Source organism: Amblyomma maculatum, chromosome 6, assembly GCF_055883805.1.
Source record: "Amblyomma maculatum isolate TAMU_Amacu chromosome 6, ASM5588380v1, whole genome shotgun sequence".
In the NCBI taxonomy this organism is placed as follows: domain Eukaryota; kingdom Metazoa; phylum Arthropoda; class Arachnida; order Ixodida; family Ixodidae; genus Amblyomma; species Amblyomma maculatum.
Genome location: NC_139349.1, coordinates 34,616,914 through 34,637,137, shown reverse-complemented (window position 1 = coordinate 34,637,137; position 20,224 = coordinate 34,616,914). Strand labels below are relative to the sequence as shown.

Sequence of the window (20,224 nt, the reverse complement as noted above, 5' to 3'; positions counted from 1 at the left end):
ATTTCTGCAGTTAGACAACAACAAAATCGTGTAGCTCACTGTAAAAAAAGAACGTTCTCATGTGTTCGCAGCATGAATCTCAACAATTGTCTTTGACGTGTTTTGTTTTTCGTTCATTTCTTCCTTCTTAAATAGCCGCGTAAAACAGGTCTGTACCGCTGAACAGATGAATAGAGGAGAGAACAGACTATAGAGGAAAGAGAAGACAGGATCTGATTTATGCGAGTAGAGAAAATTGTATTATCTGAAAGATCATATCGCTAGCTCGTCAATAAATCAAATAGGCCCTCTCTGTAGGACTGGATCGTTAAGGCACTTCCACTTATGGAAAACAGATGGACGCAATCGAACTAGGCCTATTATGCCTATTTTATGTTTGGTATTTTAACCATGTGGGAGTGCGCCCTGTCTGCTACGCTGAAAGCCCTCCGGAAAATAAATTTACATGACTTTTACGAAATGTTCAAAGCATATTTCAATTACGGAAAAAATTATGTGTTGATTTGTTATTATTCTTATTCGTCTTGCTTTGATACCTGTCATATATTGCGAAATACTTCTAAACCTGCTTTAAATATCACGGGACCTAATTTATTACATATTCCTGGTAAGCTATTGTCAGGTGCGACAATTTAAGAGTCTTACGGCGCTTAGGATGATCACCTCTAGCCTTCGTACTAGTCTCGATAATAAGGACGACTGTAGAGTGTAAAAAAAGCTACACGAATGTAGAGAGGGAACAGAAGAGCGCTATCCTTCAAGGACTTCTTGCTCTCCAGAAGCGCCAAAAATAATGCAAGCATTGGGAAGAACAGCCAGCCCACTAACATTTCGACTACGAAAAACTACTCGGTGACGAACAAAATGGGTGACGAATGTTTGTTTTGAGCTCACTGCTGACAGCTACGTATATGATGTAGCTGTTTATGCCTAATCGGTTCCCTTCTTCTTCCTAATTTATTACTAAAACTGCCTCACAAAAAAAAATACAAAAAAAAGAGGCACAAATTAAATTCTGGCATTGCACGAATTTTGTGGGCAAAGGAAAGCGCTCGATAAGGCTGCGGCTTGTTGGTAGTCTAGCTTTGACCCCGCTGCAGCTCTGCGGCTACTAAGTTGTGAGTAGTTTCCTCTATGCTAACCGAAGTGCTATTCATATTAGTAAGGTGTAAAAGAAAGTGTGCAGCGCATAGCAACCATACCCCATCCAAGTTTCCGAGCGTCAGAAAAAAAGAAACATCTTCGACTCACACGTGCACGTATCAGCAGCAGTACAAAACTGAATGGAAGGAAATGTCAGTAGCAACGGGCTGCAAAACTCGAAGCACTGAATTTCCTGGTCTGTGATCGATACTCTTTACAGACGGACCTTTTGTCATTTCAAAACGTCTCCGGAAGAAGTGCCCTACATACGTAGGCAACTTTCATTTTTTCTTCTTTCTTTGCCCTCCCCCCCCCCCCCCTTCAGTGCTTTCTCTTTCCCCTATTGCTAGATAGCTGATAAAAGATAAGTGGTAGGGAGTTTTCGGGTACTCGGCGCGGCTCCAGCATGCCACAACATTCCATCGTTCACTGCGAACGTGCCAGTCCAACGCAACGGCGGGGAAGAACAACAACAAAAAAAAGTGATTATACGGCTCGGCATAAAATATTCAAATAACATCGTATTCGTGCTGAGTGCCTTCATCGTCACTACAATCTTTTTTCTATCGCTTTCGTTCCTTTCTACTTCATTTATTTTACATATCTGCCCCCGCAAGAACGCAGGCAGCGAAGTGGTCTCTTCGGGATCAATACCTCTGTTTACGAAGCACTGCTGTATCGCTGTGGGGACTCGTTGGCTTTGGAGCTCGGAAGCCCAACGAGCCTGGCCACTACCGTGTATTCGGTGATGCCCAGTTCGTTTATATTAATTCGATGTCCTCCGAAACGGCTAGCTAACTGACCATCTGGTGCTGTGGAAAGTAAAGCACAAATAAGAGTTCAATATTTTGCATTTACGTCCGCTTTTTTCGGGGCTGCCCACGTGACAAGCAGGAAGAGGGGCCTTTAGGTTTCGAACGGAGACGCTCTAACTAATACGCCGTCACCGTCCCTGGCATTACATAAGACAACCAACCAATGCACGGATCATGTTATTCGCATTGTTCTGTGCATATTAATAGGTAATTAAACAGGAATTAAAAATGCTTGAAGGATGTAGTGAAGATCCTGCTCAGGCTCATTGCGTACCGGAGCCGAAAGAAAATAGGCAAAAACATACAAATCTACAAAAAGCCCGACACGGGAAATCTAGAGGAGCTATCTGGAAATTTTTTCATCATGCCTGCATCATGATTTTATACTTTGCTAAATTTGAGAAACTCGTCTTTGATAAACGAGCAAAAAATAGTCATGGCCTAGGTACAATACGCCGTAGAGTAAAAGAAAGTATCACCAAAATATATGTCCGTTTTGAATAAAGGAATGGGGTCTTTTGCAGGAGGTATCTAGACCGCAGGGGAGTAGAGTTAGATCGTGCATCGGTGCTACGTGCTGTGTCACATAGAGGCTCGTGATCCGGGAACCTAGGACTGAAAAAACTACGAGTAGCTTACTGCGAGAGTAGTATTGGCCAGGCTCTTTTCAAGATGCTGAACAGTTTAAGGGCATGCGACACCTGCCACCGTGTGGGCAATCTAGAGGAGAAATCGAGAGCACCGTTAAAGTTGATGCCCATCATGACGACGTCTTTTAGATGGATAGTTATTGATACACGGTGACCACTTCCGGTAACAGCCTAAGGGCACAGACACATTCTGAGCGTGATTTTTCTGACAACAAAGTTCCCTGAGGCAGTCCCGTTTGAAGAACTGAGTTCAGTAGAGATAGTTAATGCACTGCTGTTCATATTTGCGCTAGTTGATTTTCCTGCGGAGATACAGTCATACCAGGACATAGCCTTAACTAGAGTTTTTGACCATAGCCTTTCTGTAAAGAGCGGCAAAAAGCTGTTGCATAGCTCTGCGTACCACCTGCAGTCGAACTCCGTTGACAAGCTCCACTTCGATATGAAGCGGGTGTTTGTAGCGTAAACCGGACTGGGAGGTATGCCTGCTTGATGTGATGTTGGCGTTAAGAACTGCTCCACGCGATGCTGCATGTTTCCTCACATGAGATTGTGTACGGTCGCACGCTGCAATCTCCGCTTCACATGCTCCGAAAATCATGGGGAGGCCGAGGTGACGAGCCATTCGTGGTCGACTACGTGCTCTGTCTAATCAAGGGTTTAAAATTGGCAGATCACTTATCACAGGAAGTTATCGCCACTTCCCAGCAGAGGGACAAAGTCTATTGTGATCGGACAGCCACGGCCTGTCGCTTTTCAAGTGAGCAACGCGGTAATTATTTTACGCCCATTGCTGAAAAAAAAAAAATTGACGTATAGTGGAAGGGTCCATAAGCGGGTAGGAGAGGCACTAAAATGATTTAAGCGCATAAAAAAATTTAAAATACAATTCATAACATAGTAATTTAACATGCGAATATACAGAGCAGAAATATATTTCGAAAAGGCAAACTGCACAAACAAAGGAAATATGCGGGACAGTTGAATGGACCTAACGGTAAGCGATACACATGGAAAATTGATAAAATATATCATGGTGAGTAATGATTGAACAACTTTCAAAATGGGGCGCGGTTAGGTACGAAAGCAATAATGGCAGTAAGATCATTCCAAAATGGCATGGGCAGGGACAGCGCAGGTTTGGTTGGTTTGGTTTGTGGGGTCTAACGTCCCAAAGCAACTCAGGCTATGAGAGACGCCGTAGTGAAGGACTCCGGTACTTCGGACCACCTGATGTTCTTTAACGTGCACTGACATCGCACTGCACACGGGCGCCTTGCTTTTCGCCTCCACCGAAAAGCTGCCGCCGAGGCTGGGATTCGATTCCGCGTCCTTGGGAACTGTAGTCGAGCGCCGTAAACACTGCGCCACCACGGCGGGGAGCAGATGAACAGAATACCCAAGTAGTATGACTGATGCATGTAAAACTTTCTTAGGTAGCCATGGAGAAGTTTGTGGAAGACAATAAAGTGGAAAGGGACTCGGGGTACTTTACGCATATCTATGAAGTAAGCAAAAAATGAAAATGGAACGATGGATATCTAATAATTCAAGGCTAAGGTGACGTTTATATGTGTTATTCTTGCACTGCGATCATAGGTTTTGGTAATGAATTTGCGGCACGATTGTGGATGGTTTGAATACGGCCTGCAACAATCACTGCAGCCTTTCTCTCCTGGCGACGGAAAAGAAGTCTCATGGACTCAGAGCCCATTAGCCGCATCACCCCGTCGCATCGATGTCCGTTGATGATTCAAATAAATGTGTCAATGCCACATTTATTTGACAAATTCAGCACTTTGCAGGCCCGGCTTACTACCTTGGATAGAGATAAACAGTAGAGAACAGTCAAAAGGCAGGCATCATCAACATCAACATATGCTCGAGGCCAGCGAACCTCTGGCCCTTAGTGATTGGTGTTAGGAAGTAATTATAATGGCAAGAAACAAGTTTGAATATGTCTGATCCTGCGTACTCATTGGGCATTTTCCATGTAAGATACATTTCTGGAGCCGCAGCCAGCTTGTTATTGGGGACGGTGTATAACGTTAAATCATCACAGTTGCGGGTGAATCAGTGGCGCCGTATTGAGAAAGTAAGAAACGAGCATGTGCTGATTCCAGACAGTGAGCGCATGCTGTTGTCTCGGTCCGCTCACTGGTGAACTGCAAAGGTCTAATGTGAAAAGAGAATTTTCTTGTTCATATGTCTCGTAAAACAAAAGTATACCAAAAACGAAAAAGGCCACGGCGTCATTACATTACTTCGAACTAAGCTTTCTGGGCAGTTTTATCTTGGTATGATTATATCTAACATTCCAAACATGTCTTTCAGGAGCTTTCAAGAAAAATAGGGACAGTCTCTGTTGTCAGTAATAAGCATAAATACTGTACTGGGAGGATTCAGTTTTGAGCCCGGCTTGCCTCATCAAATATTTGTATTAAGAAGGGTAAATGATAGATATGATCTTTTGGATTGTTATTTCATAAAACGAAAACCGAATAACCCAGAAACATATTGAACACAATGATTAGAGATGCCAGAACGCAATTTGTAGTGATACGGACCAATAAAAAACCCAATGAAGCTTCCGCTGGGACTTCAGAGCCGATTGCAGGTGTGTTTGAGCAGTGATCGTGCATGCTTGCACAAAAACACAGTTTGTATGAATAAGCAGAAACAAGGTTAACACTGAGGGCAAAAGTTTTAAACACTTTAATTTTATTAATGAGTTTACATCTCTGAATCCAAGAGAAGGTAAATTAAAGTCGAGGAATATGGTATTGACGGGTGGCGCCACCATGATGCGTGTACTTTGATTCAAAACAACCGAAGGAAGGATGCCGTGGTTCCGGGAAGCTTGAAAAAGCGGAGATGAATATCCGACCCTTCAAAATCGTGAAGGATGAAGAGGGCTGACCGCACTGAAACTGTATTTTGAGAGTGATGAACATGACGGTAGTGAGGAGAGCGCCACGCAAGTGCTTTATCGCCGAAAAGAGTTACTCTGTGGTCCTCGAGCTGGAGCGGCAACCTAAAATTGATAGCCTTTTGATGAAGGAGCGTGGTTGACCCAGGTCGGGGCTATGCGTGGCTTCGACGTACTTTGAACACGTTGGTATACGGAGCAGGAGCTTCGCTGCAGGAAAGTGTGAGAGACTGATGGGTTCAGTATCAAGTCAGAACTTCTCTGTAGCGCGGTAGCAGCTTCTCGGTTGGGGTCACTGGGCTGTCCGTGCTTTGTGGATAAGAGACAAGAACTTGTTTTTGTCATGTAAATCGCAAATTCACCGGTTTAACATCAATGTGTCGGTGATGCGCCATGAGGAACACAAGAGCGGAAGGTTCAGAATTAATTTAGACCGCTGGGTATTCAATGAAGTGCGCCAGCGTTTGTACTTTATGCAGTACTAATATTATGAGGTAACAAAATTTATATAACAAAACTTTACATTAGCCTTCTGGTGTCATATAAAGCGTTACTTCCAGCCGTATGAGAACTGACTTAAAATTATATGGGTGGCACTAAATCGTCCACTTTAAGGTATGGCGCGATAACTTTAATGGCTCCCACCTGGGGATCTTTGCGTATTCTTGTTTCGTATTGATACAGATTGCAACTGCCTTAATCGCTCACTCTTTTGACTCCTCTATTCTCTCACATACTCGCTGGAGTACGGTCGCAAGCTACCCGCTCTCTCTGAAAGACTACGCGGCACTGATATCGAGCCCAGCTTAACCAAGCCGTAATAATGCACACTACATGCGTCGCCTAGGAGTAGCACGTCTGACATGGATTGCAAATGCCCTGAAGATCAACTTCCAATCCTTTTTCGCACGTTAAAAGAAGCTACTCGAGTTGGTATCTCCTGTAAACATTGTCATGCAAACTGCGCTCGTGACGCCCTACAATCTGCCGACGAATCTGTCCCCGCCATGCCGCCTGTGATTTTCCTCGAAAAATGCCGAGGCAACCACCGATGCTAGATTTTCTTCAGATTGGTCGCTTTGGCATACATTAAGAAAAGCCTTCTATATATGCAAGCAAATAAATACAAAAGTAACTCAGGACTCTCTGTCTTGTTCAGCGTTGACACATGTTTTGGAATTAAGATTGTAAATCAGAGAGTATGAGAAAAAAGAGCGTTTTCAAGCGCGTAGCATGCATCAAACATTAGGACGTCGCCCTTAACGGTGACAGAGAATGTAATTGGGATTGACGACGTTCTATGACGATTCACCAGCATTTGGACTTTCGATTTCCGCTCCCGGCAAGTAGCTGCTGGCCAAGCCTTTATTTAATGCGGGTTCAACACGAGCACTCTGCGTTTGCACAGGCGGCCGAGAAGAGAAGAGCCTTTAGCCCTGTCGATAAGACCGCTCTCCAGAGTTAAACGACAGCAATATATCGACTCTTTTCACTCGGAGAAATAGCACTGCAAAAAGGATGACTAACCCTCGTGAGCATGGCGGATACCAAGGCCACGGCAGTACAAAAAGTGTTTTACGTAGAATGGTGACAATTTGACGTGCATATCTGAGCGTAAGCTTTCTCTTTTTGTTTTACTTCCGCTTTTTATGTCGTCATGCCATACTTCGAAGTATGTAAAGAAAATACGGAACGTTGGCCTGAAGGCAAGCACCTTATGATAGTCATACGTAGCTAAGTCTTTATTTAGACAGAACTAGATGTTCCACAGCCTTTTTGGAACACCAGATAAAACAGCTGCTCACCATCGCCTTAAAGTCAGCAGAAGCCAAAGGGCCCTTGAGCCTGGACTAAAGACTCCACCCGAAAAATCTTTAACCATCACTTCTGCCCAAAAAAGCATTCATTCATTAATTAAACTCGTCATGTAATTTATATTATATAACCTAGACTACCGCAAACTTTTATCTCGAATCCCTTATTCGAGCTCTTCATCAAGTTAGGCACATCGAACAAGCAGTTACAACCGTTTTGATCGTTTTGTTCAACGACTTGTACGCATCTGCCTTAGTTGCTGAGAAAGATATCAGATAAATTTACGCAGTGAGAAAAATATCCGAAATTGTGATCTGCATTAGAGTAATGTTGCCCAATGCAGCCTGTATGTGAGCCAACGAGTCCGTAGTTATATCATCCTCAATAATGAACTGCTTAGAGTCGTGCGCCCAACAGCGTACGTTGCCAGGAAAATACTTATTTCACTGTAAATCTAGCTTATTCTACACCTTATTCTACAAGCTGGAAGCTGTGGCGAGCGAAAGCTTCGCGAAAGTTTATTACGAATTTTTGACGAAAATCACTTGCGTCCCCTTTACCGCTGTTGCGAAACCGAAACCGAAACAAGACAGCCCCGAGTCGACAGACAAGCCAAGACGAGAAGACTTCAAAGACAAAACCACGGAGAGACGCTTGGGGCGTCAGTCGTCTGCTGTAACCAAAAATAAAAGGATGTCGTGTGTGCTCTGTTACGAAGTTGTCTGATTTAACGAACGCGACATAAAGATAAACTTGGTGCCGAAACCCGGGATGTACGCCGCGACCTAACGAAGACAACTGCCAGTCCTGGAGGCGACTAATAACGAAGAAAAAGCCAATTTCTACCCCGAAGCCGCCGCCCAGTGCTACCAGAGTGCAGCGACATGGAACGACACAAAGCGAAGAGAACGGCTCTTCGGTCTCAGGTGACCCGCCTCTTTTCCGATATTGACTCCTGCATGAAGAGCCGCATGGGCAATATAAAAGAACTCAGTGTTTTTTTGGCGAGACTTAGCGCTCTGCAGACCCAGCTGAACGAAGTTAACGCCTCTGTCGAGACGCTAGTGCCAAAGAAAGGAGCTGAGCAGGACTACGAGGAATCTATCGAGTATGACGACCGGGTCGTTACATACATCGCGAAGCTCCAAGAGGAAATTAAAGAAATTCAAGGAAAGAGGCAGCCGAAAGAAGCATCACACCCCAACGACGCAGCCACGACGAACGAGGCCTGCCAGGTGAAGCTTCCAAGGTTAGAGCTCATAAAATTTGATGGCAAAGAAGTGTCATGGCAAGAATTTTGGGAGCAGTTCGAGCAAATGATTCACAAAAACGACCGTCTGACGACCTTGGATAAATTCGGATACCTAAAATCAGTGGTGACAGGCGAAGCAGCGAGAACGATACAGGGCCTCCCTCCCACATCGCAGTGCTATGACGACGCCATATTGCTGCTCACCAGACGTTTCGGAAAAGCGGACGCCATTGTGCAAGCGCACATGCGTGCGCTCTTGGACCTCGAGCCAGTGCGGAGCGCCGAAGACTTACGCTCCCTCCGGAGGTTATACGATACCCTCGTCTCTCGGATCCGCGGCCTGCAAGCGCTTGGCCAGGAGCAGGAAACGTACGGAACACTGCTCTTCCCCCTCGTACAGCGCGCTCTGCCGAAAGAATTATTGCTCGACTTCCATCGGACCATGGCGAGGGAGGAGGGGTCGGAAGCCATAACACGGAGCCCGGCCGGAGGAGGAATTCCGCTGCGGGACGACGACGCACCGGGAGAGTCAACAGAAAGAGAAACAGCTACAAAAGGTACGCTGTCATTACTCAACAAGCTTGTTGACTTTCTGAGGATCGAAGTGCAAAGCCGCGAAAACCTGGTTGCGCAGCAAAGTATGAGTAAGAGGCAGCAGGCATCAAAGCCGAAGATGTTCAGCCCAGCAGAGAGTAAAAAGAACAGCGCTGGAACGAAATTTAAATCGTCAGCAGCTCTACTTCACCAAACCGCAAAACCAAGTTGTTTCTTTTGCAAACAGAGTGACCACGAAACTGCCGCTTGCTGTGCTAGCATTCCATTAGAAGAAAAGAAGAAAATGCTACGATCGGGAAGACGTTGCTTTCGTTGCGTGAAACCGGGTCACCGTGCTAACGAGTGCAGAAGCAAGATTAGATGCACAATTTGTGCAGGACGACACGCGACAACCATGTGTGATCCGGAATTCACCCATCCGAAAGTCAAGGCTAATGTGAACGATGTGACGACTGTCCCCGTGAACTTGCAGTCTACGTCAGAAGTACCTAAACAGCGAGAAGTACTGCTACAAACGGCAACGATATTGTGTGTCGGTGAACGTAAAGCCCTCTACTTACGTGCTCTCTTTGACAGCGGAAGCCAACGGTCATTCATCACGGAGAAAGCATCTGCAAAACTCGGTTGTAAAATTGTTGGAAAAGAAACGCTGAAAGTTGGTGTGTTCGGCGGACACCAGTCACAACGAGAATTTAACAGAGTGCTGGTGTCGCTAACCGCGCACAATAAGAAGATGTATCAGATCGAAGTTCTTGAGACCAACATAATCTGTGAGCAAAGGATCCCGATCCCTGACCTCAAGATTAAAGAATTACTTGGAGCCCTGACTGCCGCTGACATGACCTGCGATAACGAAAGAGGTGACGTAGACCTGCTTATCGGCTCAGAGCACTACTGGGAACTTGTAACGGGAAGAAACAAGAAGCTCAACGGGAAACTGCGAGCAGTGGAGACACCCTTTGGGTGGTGTATTCAAGGCCCAGTAGGGTACAAGACTTGTGACTCGCAATGCATGCAAATCACTGCTCTTCGCGTTTCACTTGCCGAGAGAGAAGCTACAAACTGCTTGGAACGATTCTGGACTCTCGAGTCGATCGGAGTCACGGATGATGACAGCTGTGCGGAGCACAAGCTGCTTGATTCTTTCGAAGAGAATATCAGGCGCAATGGTTCTAGATACAAGGTAGCCCTTCCATGGAAGGAGAATATAGATTTAAGTGACAACAAGGAAGTTGCTGAAAAACGCTTGTCACAACTGACAAACCGACTTCGAAAAACTCATCTCTTGGAGGAGTACGACGCTGTCATCAGACAGTATTGCATGGAAGGCATAGCTGAACCGATAGTAGAAAAAGAGGAAGAGGGAAAGCTGATCTACTACATGCCCCATCAGCCGGTTTTTCGGGAAACGAGTAATACAACGAGATTGCGAGTAGTTTTTGATGCTTCATCGCATGGACAGAAGGCAAAATCCTTGAATCAAAACCTCGAAAGTGGTCCGAATTTGACAGCCGACCTTGTAGCACTGTTACTAAATTTCAGAAGCCACAAAATAGCTTTGGTAGCCGACATTGAAAAGGCATTTTTGCAAATCGAGATCAGAGAGAACGACAGAGATGCATTGCGCTTTCTGTGGCACCATGAAAAACCGGATGCAAATGGAGCAACAGGCGAGATACAGACTTGGCGAATGAAGCGAGTTCCCTTCGGAACCACCGCAAGTCCTTTCTTGTTGACAGCGACTCTCCAGCATCATTTGAAGATAATGGAACGAGACTACCCGGAGACTGCTTCGCTACTGGCGCAGTGCTTGTATGTGGATGACCTTTTAACGGGAGCAGAAAACGAAGACGAAGCGCTGAAGATCTATGAAGAAGCTAATACAATATTCGGCGCGGCATCTATGAAACTGCACAAGTGGGCGTCCAACAATCCGGCATTGAACGAGCGATTTGTGGCGGATGACTGCGAAGCAAGGCACCTCGGGTACCTCCCAGGAGTTCTCAAAGTGCTGGGATTGACGTGGAACCCAAGCACAGATAACCTGACATTCACCCCACTGGCAAGCGATCCATCCGAGCCAGGTACAAGCACAAAAAGGTCTGTGCTCAAGACTACGGCGAGACTCTATGACCCACTTGGATGGCTAGCTCCATTCACCGTCAGGGCAAAGGCTTTATTCCAGGAGTTGTGGCAGAGAAATGTGGAATGGGATGATATCCTACCGACGGATCTGAACACGAAGTGGGTGCAGTGGTGTGAGGAACTAAACGAATTGGAAAGAGTTCAAGTGCAGCGGTGCTACAAATCCGACACTGTCGAGCCTACCACGAAAACTGTCCTACACGTGTTTGCTGACGCCAGTCCTGTGGCATACGGAGCAGTGGCCTACATTTGCGTAACAGATGCCGATGGGATTACAACTTCGAGCATCCTAATGAGCAAGTCAAGGGTCGCCCCGATTAAACAACTGACTCTGCCAAGACTGGAACTGATGGCGTGCCTCTTGGCTGCCAGACTGAATCAATATATTCTGAAGAGCCTGAAAGAGCCACCGCAAACGACGTATTTCTGGACTGACTCGATGATAGCACTGCACTGGATTGTAGGAGAGCCGTCGCAATGGAAGCAATTTGTGAAGAATCGCGTAATGGAAATCCAGCGTCTTACCGATACCTCAGCGTGGAGGCATTGCCCAGGGTCAGAAAATCCGGCGGATATCATGACTCGAGGAGTTGCAGCTGATCAGCTTGTGGAGAGCTCAGCCCGGTGGGAAGGAACGCACTGGATGAAGGCTACGGAAAACGCTTGGCCACAGATGTCTTCGCTTCCAAGGAACATTCCGCCAATGGAGGAAGAAAGACGAAGCGTAGAGGTCCTTCAAGCGACGAATACCACAGAAGTTCCCATGCTGTTGGACACAGATCGATACAGCAGTGCCACACGACTGTTCCGAGTGACTGCATGGGTATTTAGATGCATCAAGAAGTTGCGACGTCTGAGCAGTGACAAGGGTCCATTGACGGCGGTTGAACAACAAAGCGGCAAGCCGTACAACGAACGTCATCCAGTTGTACTGTCAAGTCGACATCGACTGGCAGAACTGCTCGTGCGTCAAGCACATCAGCAAGTGCTTCACGGTGGAGCAAGAGATACTCTGGTGCAGGTGAGAGAGAGGTATCATGTTGTGCGAGCCCGTCAGCTAGTGAAAAGAATCATCAAAGGGTGCATAACCTGTCAGCGCTACAATGCCCGTCCAGCCACTGAAGTGACAGCACCGCTTCCAACTGATCGAGTGAACGGGGCTCAACCATTTGAGGTAACAGGAGTTGACTTCGCGGGACCACTTCTTGTTAAAGGAGAAAACTCGCTGCACAAGTCCTATATCACACTGTTCACCTGCGCTGTAACAAGAGCGGTGCACCTAGAGCTCGCAAAAGACATGTCCGCAGAGTCTTTTCTGATGACCATCAGACGTTTCATCTCAAGACGAGGTATACCTCGGGTCATTTACAGTGACAACGCGCTTTCCTTTAAGAAGGCCAACAGAGATCTCCTTTATCTATGGAGCTCTATTCGAAAACCAGAAGTTCTTGACTACGTCGCAAAAGCACGAATCGAATGGAAGTTCATAGTGGAGCGCGCCCCATGGTGGGGTGGCTTTTATGAGCGCCTCGTCGGATCAGCCAAACTTGCGCTCAAGAAGGTGATCGGATCCAAGTTTCTGACCTTCGACGAGCTAACTACTGTACTGGCAGAAATTGAAGCAGTCTTAAATTCTCGACCTTTAACTCACGTCTACGACGAACCCGGAGAACCGGAACCCATTTGCCCTTCATTCTTCTTGACGGGAAGACGCCTCACATCGCTGCCTAGCGTGGGGAAAATCGAAGCAGATGAGGTCAACGTATCAGTTCACAGACTATGGGTACGACGCCAGCAGACTACAGAAGCCTTCTGGCGCAGATGGACAAGAGAGTACCTCGAGGAACTGCGAAATGTGCAAAAGAAGAATGAACGCCAAGGAAAAACACTCAAGGAAGGGGATTTGATACTCCTTCGTGATGGCCTGCAGCCACGGCAACAATGGAAGATTGCAAGAATTGAGAAACTGTTTCCGGGAAGAGACGGAAAGGTGAGATCGTGCCTGCTGAAGCTACCTGGAGGATCATCTCTCAAGCGACCAATCCAACTCTTGTACCCCCTGGAAATCACGTAAACGAAGAAAAATGACAAGTCATTTTCGGTGGGGAATGTGTTGCGAAACCGAAACCGAAACAAGACAGCCCCGAGTCGACAGACAAGCCAAGACGAGAAGACTTCAAAGACAAAACCACGGAGAGACGCTTGGGGCGTCAGTCGTCTGCTGTAACCAAAAATAAAAGGATGTCGTGTGTGCTCTGTTACGAAGTTGTCTGATTTAACGAACGCGACAACCGCAGCTCTGGTCGCCTTATGTTTATGAAGGGTCGTCAAATACGAAAAATACATCATGGAAGCCTTTCCACGTCACCTGAAAAGCGCCAGTGTTTTTTACAGCTGGCGCTCCAGTTTGAAGTAAAATTTAGTGAGCAAACATGACCATTTTTTCATGCACAGTTTGTTATAATAATATCAGCTGGTCGCATACACCGCTCGATAACAAAGTGGTTTAAGTTTATATATATGCAAATGGCTATGTATATAGTACTGCTGCTGTCATAATATTACAAACGTTTTTCCTGACTTTCTTTCATTGTTTATATATATACATATACATATATATATATATATATATATATATATATATATATATATATATATATATATATATATATATATATATATATATATATATATATATTTGCATTGGATGTTTTTTATCCCAATAATCGCCATAAGAAATTGCTGTAAATGCCAACAATAATAAAAAACATTTGCCATGTGCTCATAACTGCTCGCTCCTTTAAATTCTCTAATAACGAGCCCCTAATTTCCCTCTCAAATGTCTGCTTAACAGCTTGCGAGGGTCTCGGTTCTGGCAGTCTGGAGGATTATTACGCTGATACTCGTGAAATATATATTACATGAAAGACCACTCTACGTCGGTATGCAATCCCGTTTTAACCAAGTGCCTGCGTGTCCTAGTGGCAGCGTGGAAACTTGGGATCCAATGGCACTACAATGATTGATTTCAGTGCATACCTGCCATCACAAAGGTGAAGCTTCCGCCTCAGCTCCGCCTTTCAAAGTATGCAGAGCCTTCGTTAATGTCTCCTGCCTCCCACTCCCCTTGATCCTCGTTTGCGTACAAGTACTGGCGGGTGCAGAACCGGAGCATGAAGCCCAAGCAATGGCAGACATAAAATGGATGAATGGGATGCAATATAGGAGCGTGCCCTTTGAAACGAAGCGGCAGCAGTTGCTATCATGCTCGTGTTTTTCTCTATATCTTGAAACATTGTTTTATTTCTGTTAACTGTACCATCACTCTATTTATTAAATTTTTGTTTCTACATCAATTACATTACGATATTTTTCTGCTTTTAAGCCACCGATCTTCAAATCGTTTTTTGGTAGTTTTCATCGCAGGTTCATTCATCCGGCCACTGGTATCTCTACACCTCAGGGCCTCAGGAAGAGTGACTGCGCCTGCATAGTCTTCCGGATGGATACCGTCAAATTCAAGTATAAGATGGTTAATAAAAAAAAACTGCATGAAAGGCTATCTAGCCATCACATCTCCGAGCGAGATAGCTAGGTTTGGGCCATTTTTCATCAAGAAGGATGCCAGATAGCTCAGTTCGATGAGTAGAGCTTATTGTCGCCTAAACGTTCCAGCGCAGCGGCAGTCCCTTGAGCGCTGTTTTTTATTTATTAGTTCGCTCCCCATGTGACACGCTAGCTTACGAATAAATTGTAAAAAAAAAAAAAACTTGCGTGAGATAATAGAGGGCAAAAAAAAAAAGGATTAGTTAATCGGCGAGTACAATCGTGCATATAGCCGTCGAGAACCATCCACATGAGTCGCGGAGGGGATTCTTTAAAGATGCCGCGTCAATACCCTTGGAGGAGAAGCGTGAGTGTCCAGGAGTAATTGGAATATAAATATATCAACACATGTTTCCCCAAATGAAGGCGAATCTTCGCGACAAAAGAGGTAGCCAATTTCAATCTTCACGAGCTATGCCAAATCACTATAAAATTAGGAAGAAAAATAACGGGGTCAAAGCAACAGAATGGGTTCGAGAACAGATGGGGAGAATGCAGAGGGCGAATTGCTTGTGAACATTAATATTGTTCCCCCAGTAACCTCTCGAGCAGTTAGCCCATTGTTCGGTTTGGTTTGATTTAGGTGTTTAACGTTCCAAAGCGACTGAGGCTATGAGAGACACCATAATTTAGGCCTCCTGAAATTTTTACCAATTGGGGTTCTTAAAATTCACTGACATCGCACAGCAAACGAGCGCCTTGCTTTTGGCCTCTATCGAAAAGTGGCCGCTGTGATCGGGATTCGATTCTGCGTCCTTGGCCACAAAGCTCGAGAGCCCTAACCATTGCCCCATTTATTTGGTGCATTGCGGAAAAGAAATAGGGAAACGTAACCTAGGGAAACGTAACCTCAGCCAAGTATGGAGCTGACGCAAACGTTTTGATGATTATTGAATCGCAAAACGAACTATATTGCACCGCAAAAAATAGGGATAATAAAAAACAGGTGATACAAGCAAAGCGTTAAATGAAACAACATAAAGTAACCAGAATAGCAGGAAATTAAGCTCGTAATATATTTGTAACCCCAACAACGTTTGTAAGCTCGACAACCTGCTAGGGAAGGAAAGCTACAGCTGTCCCTTTTGTGGCACAGAAAAGACGCGCTCGCAACGTACGCTACTAGCCACGCATCTACAGAAAGACAAAACTCATTATAGTAATAGAGTCTGTACGCAGTGCGCAGTGTTCTTCTTCCTCGTGAAACACTTCGTTTGTCTCAACGGCAGCATGAAAGGAGCAGCAAGATAGTGTAGAGCGTGCTTTTGTTTCTTATCGCGGTCATTTATCAGCGCCTTGTTTGCCAGTATCCCGGTGCTCTACTTCCTTTCAACTTTGTACGTGCGTCTTTTGAGAACCTTTCTTCATTTCGCAGCGCTAGCGAAGCTCAGCATTCTAGCCGTTTATATCTGTTGTTCCTGCATGTGTGCTAGACTGAATGGCTGTCTTGAGGCGCACACCAAGATAAGAGCTATTTCGCAAAGGAAATCTCCTCTGCGAAGAGCCTCTTTCGCTTCCGGCTTTGGCTGTTCAGTGAGAAGAAAAAGCATTGGTAGAAACGGGTAGAATACAGTGGAGGAGCCGTACTCGGACTTCGCCTGATTGCACGCAGATATTGGTTTCGCGTTTACACTCAGCATTCATCGCCTCCTCGCCTACGCGCTTCCCGTCGGACTTTTATTTGTTGTTGTTCCTGTAAAGGCACCATTCCTTCCTTCTCTGCTTATCTCTTAGCGGCACAAGAAAAAGGTGTTTTTCGAGGCGGTCTTCGTGCATGGGGAATAGCTGGATATGTTCCCAACGCTTTCTCACCTAAGCGCAGCGCTCAAAGCTCCTGACATTTTTAGACTTACATAAACGGAAGTGGCGGCCATGTCAGACAAGTCCTGGCAATGGAGAAGGTCTGTTTAGAGCACAAACAATTTGTATTTTGGTTTAGCACTAAAAAATGCTCGCCTTATTATCTTTTCATATCATCAGTGGTTTTGTCAATGCTTTTAGTAAACCACCCAATTGAACATTTCTCTTCGAGTTTCCACACTTCACTTCGAGACCGCACCTATAATATTAGTGAGCAAGGCTATATGCAATGGAGGTCATAACTGCCCTGCCGCACTATATCAGCGGTTAGGGGGCTTGACTGCTGTACACGAGGACATGAGTTTCATCCACTCCGTAACTTTCGCGTCTCGTTGGAGCGCATAGTGCAAGCATTCTGTGCGGTGTCAATTCGCATTAAAAAAACCGCAGGTTGAAGAAATTATCTCGACCATCCCACAACGGCGGCCCTATAAAACCAAATCGCTTTGTGAAGTTAATCCCTATAACCAAACCAAACTAGATTTTATAGTAAGGTAATGAAAAAGAATAACAACGAAGCGCTCTTCATGGAATACAGCGATGGTGATTGTCGGTGTATTAAGTAAATGAATTGTACAAGAAAGGACACGATTAAAACCAGATACAAGCTTTTCGCACTACTGAAAGGCACCATGCGAAAAAGAGCAATGTTTTAGCAAAATGCTCCTAGGCATTGAAGCTGACTAAACGGCCGATATGACGCTATTCTGGTGCGCGCGGAATTTCTTCCAATCACCTATTGGCCTGTACATGTAGCCAGGCGGCTTTATTGTGTGTAAAAATTGTCATTTATAAACAATTTACGCAGCCGTGTAAACCTCGCTTTTTTCCGCGTTGCACTGGTGCTTCCGGGAATGGTACGAAGTTAGCTCGCTTGTCCCAAAATGTGCCGCTTGCAAAGTTTTCGGCATGCGAACTACCGATGAACCTTGCCACAGCGAAGACTCTACCGGGGTTGTCGCACTACATATTGCTTGCTGGACTTTGACACGTAAGCTGGATGAAGGTGCATGTTTGCTTTTTTCCTGAGCACTCTTCTTAGGCAGTGATATTGGTTTGATTGTCAACCGCACACAACAGAAGGATTTGTGGACAACTGAATGGAAAAAAATCTGAGCGCTGAAAGGCTCCCTTCAAAACGACGGTCTCGTAAATACAGCAGGGTGGATCCAGAAACAAATGTCACTTTTTAATTAGTGACAACAAAATGCGTAAACGCGATGTCATTCTACGTCACAAAAATTAACTTCCCCCAGTACAGAGGGGGCAGGCGGCCATCCGCCACCATGTTTTGAAAATATGGGCGTCTATTCCTTCTACTTTGTAGTCAATTATCTGTCTCCCTAAAATGAATACGGTACTATTTCAGGTCAATAGAAAAAGATAAAAAAAAAAACTCCCCTACACATTTCCGGACCTCGCCGACTGCTGGCTTCTTTATGTATATAACCAACCATCCCGTGCATTTTGGTCCTTTAAAATGGAATTTTTTGGCACCATGACGACGCTTTATGGCCGCATGAGCACTTAAATGAGCCAACTGAGTTGATTTGAAGAGAGAGGCAAAAGTGTACTATCATTCCTTTGACTGGAACTTAGTGTTTCAAGTAAGACTTAGGCGGGGCTTCGCCTTATGTCTGTGCTTACGTCTTAGCTTGGAGCAATCAATAACTAACCTTCGACTGCATTACTCTTATAGAAAGCACCACTTTTATCCACTATTTCGCTGCTTTTCTTGGAAGGTAGAGCCAATGAATTGTGGCAGACTAAAACCAGTGCGTAACTGAGGTCTCGGAAGTATTTTAACAAGAGGGTTAAAGCAGAGTGTCGGCACTGCGATGTTTGGCTGCCTGGTTTTATATACACTATCAAAAGCGACCGTTACGCTGAGCGCAGGGCAGGGGCAACTGTACTGTGTTACTCTCAGCCGATAAAAGAAAACTATATTTGAGCCTTCCCAAAAAGCGCATTCATGCATGACATATGGATCACAAAGCGTATTCATGCTAGACATATATGGATCACAAATGTAGTTGTAGCACCGCCATCTGGAAATAAGGATCATTTGCATATGCTATCGAACGGTCCAAACCGGTTTGCAAGAGCACGTAGCCGTCCCATATCGAACGGCTTAGCTCGATTACCCGTTCAGAGAAAAGTAGCTTTGCGAGGCCACGTTAACTTCTGCTTGGGTTTGGCCCCCATCAGTAAAGCTGCAGCGTCAAGAGTTCTCGTCGTCAAAGCGCGAGTTTTTGGAAATCGTGTCAGCGTATTTAGAAAGGAAATGAGTTTGACTCGGCACTCTGCCATTCCAAAAGTACACGGCGATGTTTTTTTTCTGCGCAGGCAACCGGCTTTGTTCACAAACGTAGAAGAAGGAGTAACATTTTATGGGGTAATGCTACTAGTAATATAAAGTATTACTTGAGCTGAGATTGAAGAGAAAAAAATATACAAAATCAGATTTTGCAAATTGTCTTGGACGCATCTGAGCGTTATGAAAAACTAGCCTATATTACTGTCGTCATAGATTCAGAAAGTTTAAACTTTGATGTTTTGTAACCTAGCTTCGCATAAGGAATGAACCAACAGCCTTAGACACAAAGGAAGCATGGGGGATTGTGTTGGTTCTGGTGATTGTGGAGGTCACTGGTAAGGAAAAGAAGAAAAAATAAGCACATGCTGCCGGTCGAATCCAAACCCACGACCTCCTAATTTTGGTTTTGGTGCCGTACCACTGAGTAATAGCGAAGGCTGTTTAATATTTAAACTTCTTAGGTATTCATGCTATGTGGACCCTGCCCTTAAGTGTGTTCACCATGTGGCGGATGTGCAACCTCTGGTGATACAGCAGATATCACGTGGAACCTGGTACCTGCTGGTTAGCTTAACGAGGACTTCGAATTTGTTTGCATTGACGTCACAGGCAGCGTCAGAATTAAAGTTTTTCAATAGCTCCCTACCTCCCCGTTAGATCATGTTCAATGCTCATTTCCTTGCTGAACGTACACATGAATTCGCCGATATCCCAAGCAGCTCATCACGAAATATGTCTCTTGAGTAGGCTGATCATTTCCGCATATACCGCGCGAGTTCTGATGGCAAGGGATTGCCATCATGTCATATGAAGTGCTGCATTTGCCCGGCACCAGATACTGAAATATCAGTCCATGTACGGACTGAAGAAAGTGGCGCGTTAAATTGACCCAGAACAAAAGCTTCCGTGGTAATGAACTCATTCCTTGGTCTGTGCGATGTAGGCGTCCGTGTACTGTGCAATATCAGCACATGTTAAATATCCCCAGGTGGTCGCAATTACTCCGTAGCCCTTAACGTCGGCTCCTCTTTCTCTCTTTACACTTTTCCTGCCACCTTACTTCCTCCCTTTAAGGCGCGTGAGGGTGTCTACAAAGCAAGTGTGACAGATACTGCGCCTTCCTTTCCCGTGAATCAA

The 20,224-nt window shown here is 45.3% G+C and overlaps 1 protein-coding gene across 1 annotated transcript; it reads left to right on the top strand.

The window, feature by feature from the left end:
• The first annotated feature begins 8,236 nt into the window (after nucleotides 1-8,236).
• LOC146185479 (uncharacterized) lies at nucleotides 8,237-14,435 on the top strand. Its single transcript, XM_084607834.1, has 3 exons — nucleotides 8,237-9,296; nucleotides 9,537-12,907; nucleotides 14,337-14,435. The coding sequence occupies exons 1-3, from the start codon at nucleotides 8,237-8,239 to the stop codon at nucleotides 14,433-14,435; spliced, it is 4,530 nt and encodes a 1,509-aa protein (XP_084463960.1).
• The last annotated feature ends 5,789 nt before the right edge of the window (nucleotides 14,436-20,224 follow it).

Bases quoted from the DNA above. Each gene is read 5' to 3' on its own strand.
- LOC146185479 (XM_084607834.1), top strand. From the start codon at position 8,237: ATGGAACGACACAAAGCGAAGAGAACGGCTCTTCGGTCTCAGGTGACC. The intron at 9,297-9,536 runs GTAAAAAGAACA...CAATTTGTGCAG, and splicing joins GATGTTCAGCCCAGCAGAGA to GACGACACGCGACAACCATG. The intron at 12,908-14,336 runs GTACTGGCAGAA...GATTGATTTCAG, and splicing joins CCTTCGACGAGCTAACTACT to TGCATACCTGCCATCACAAA.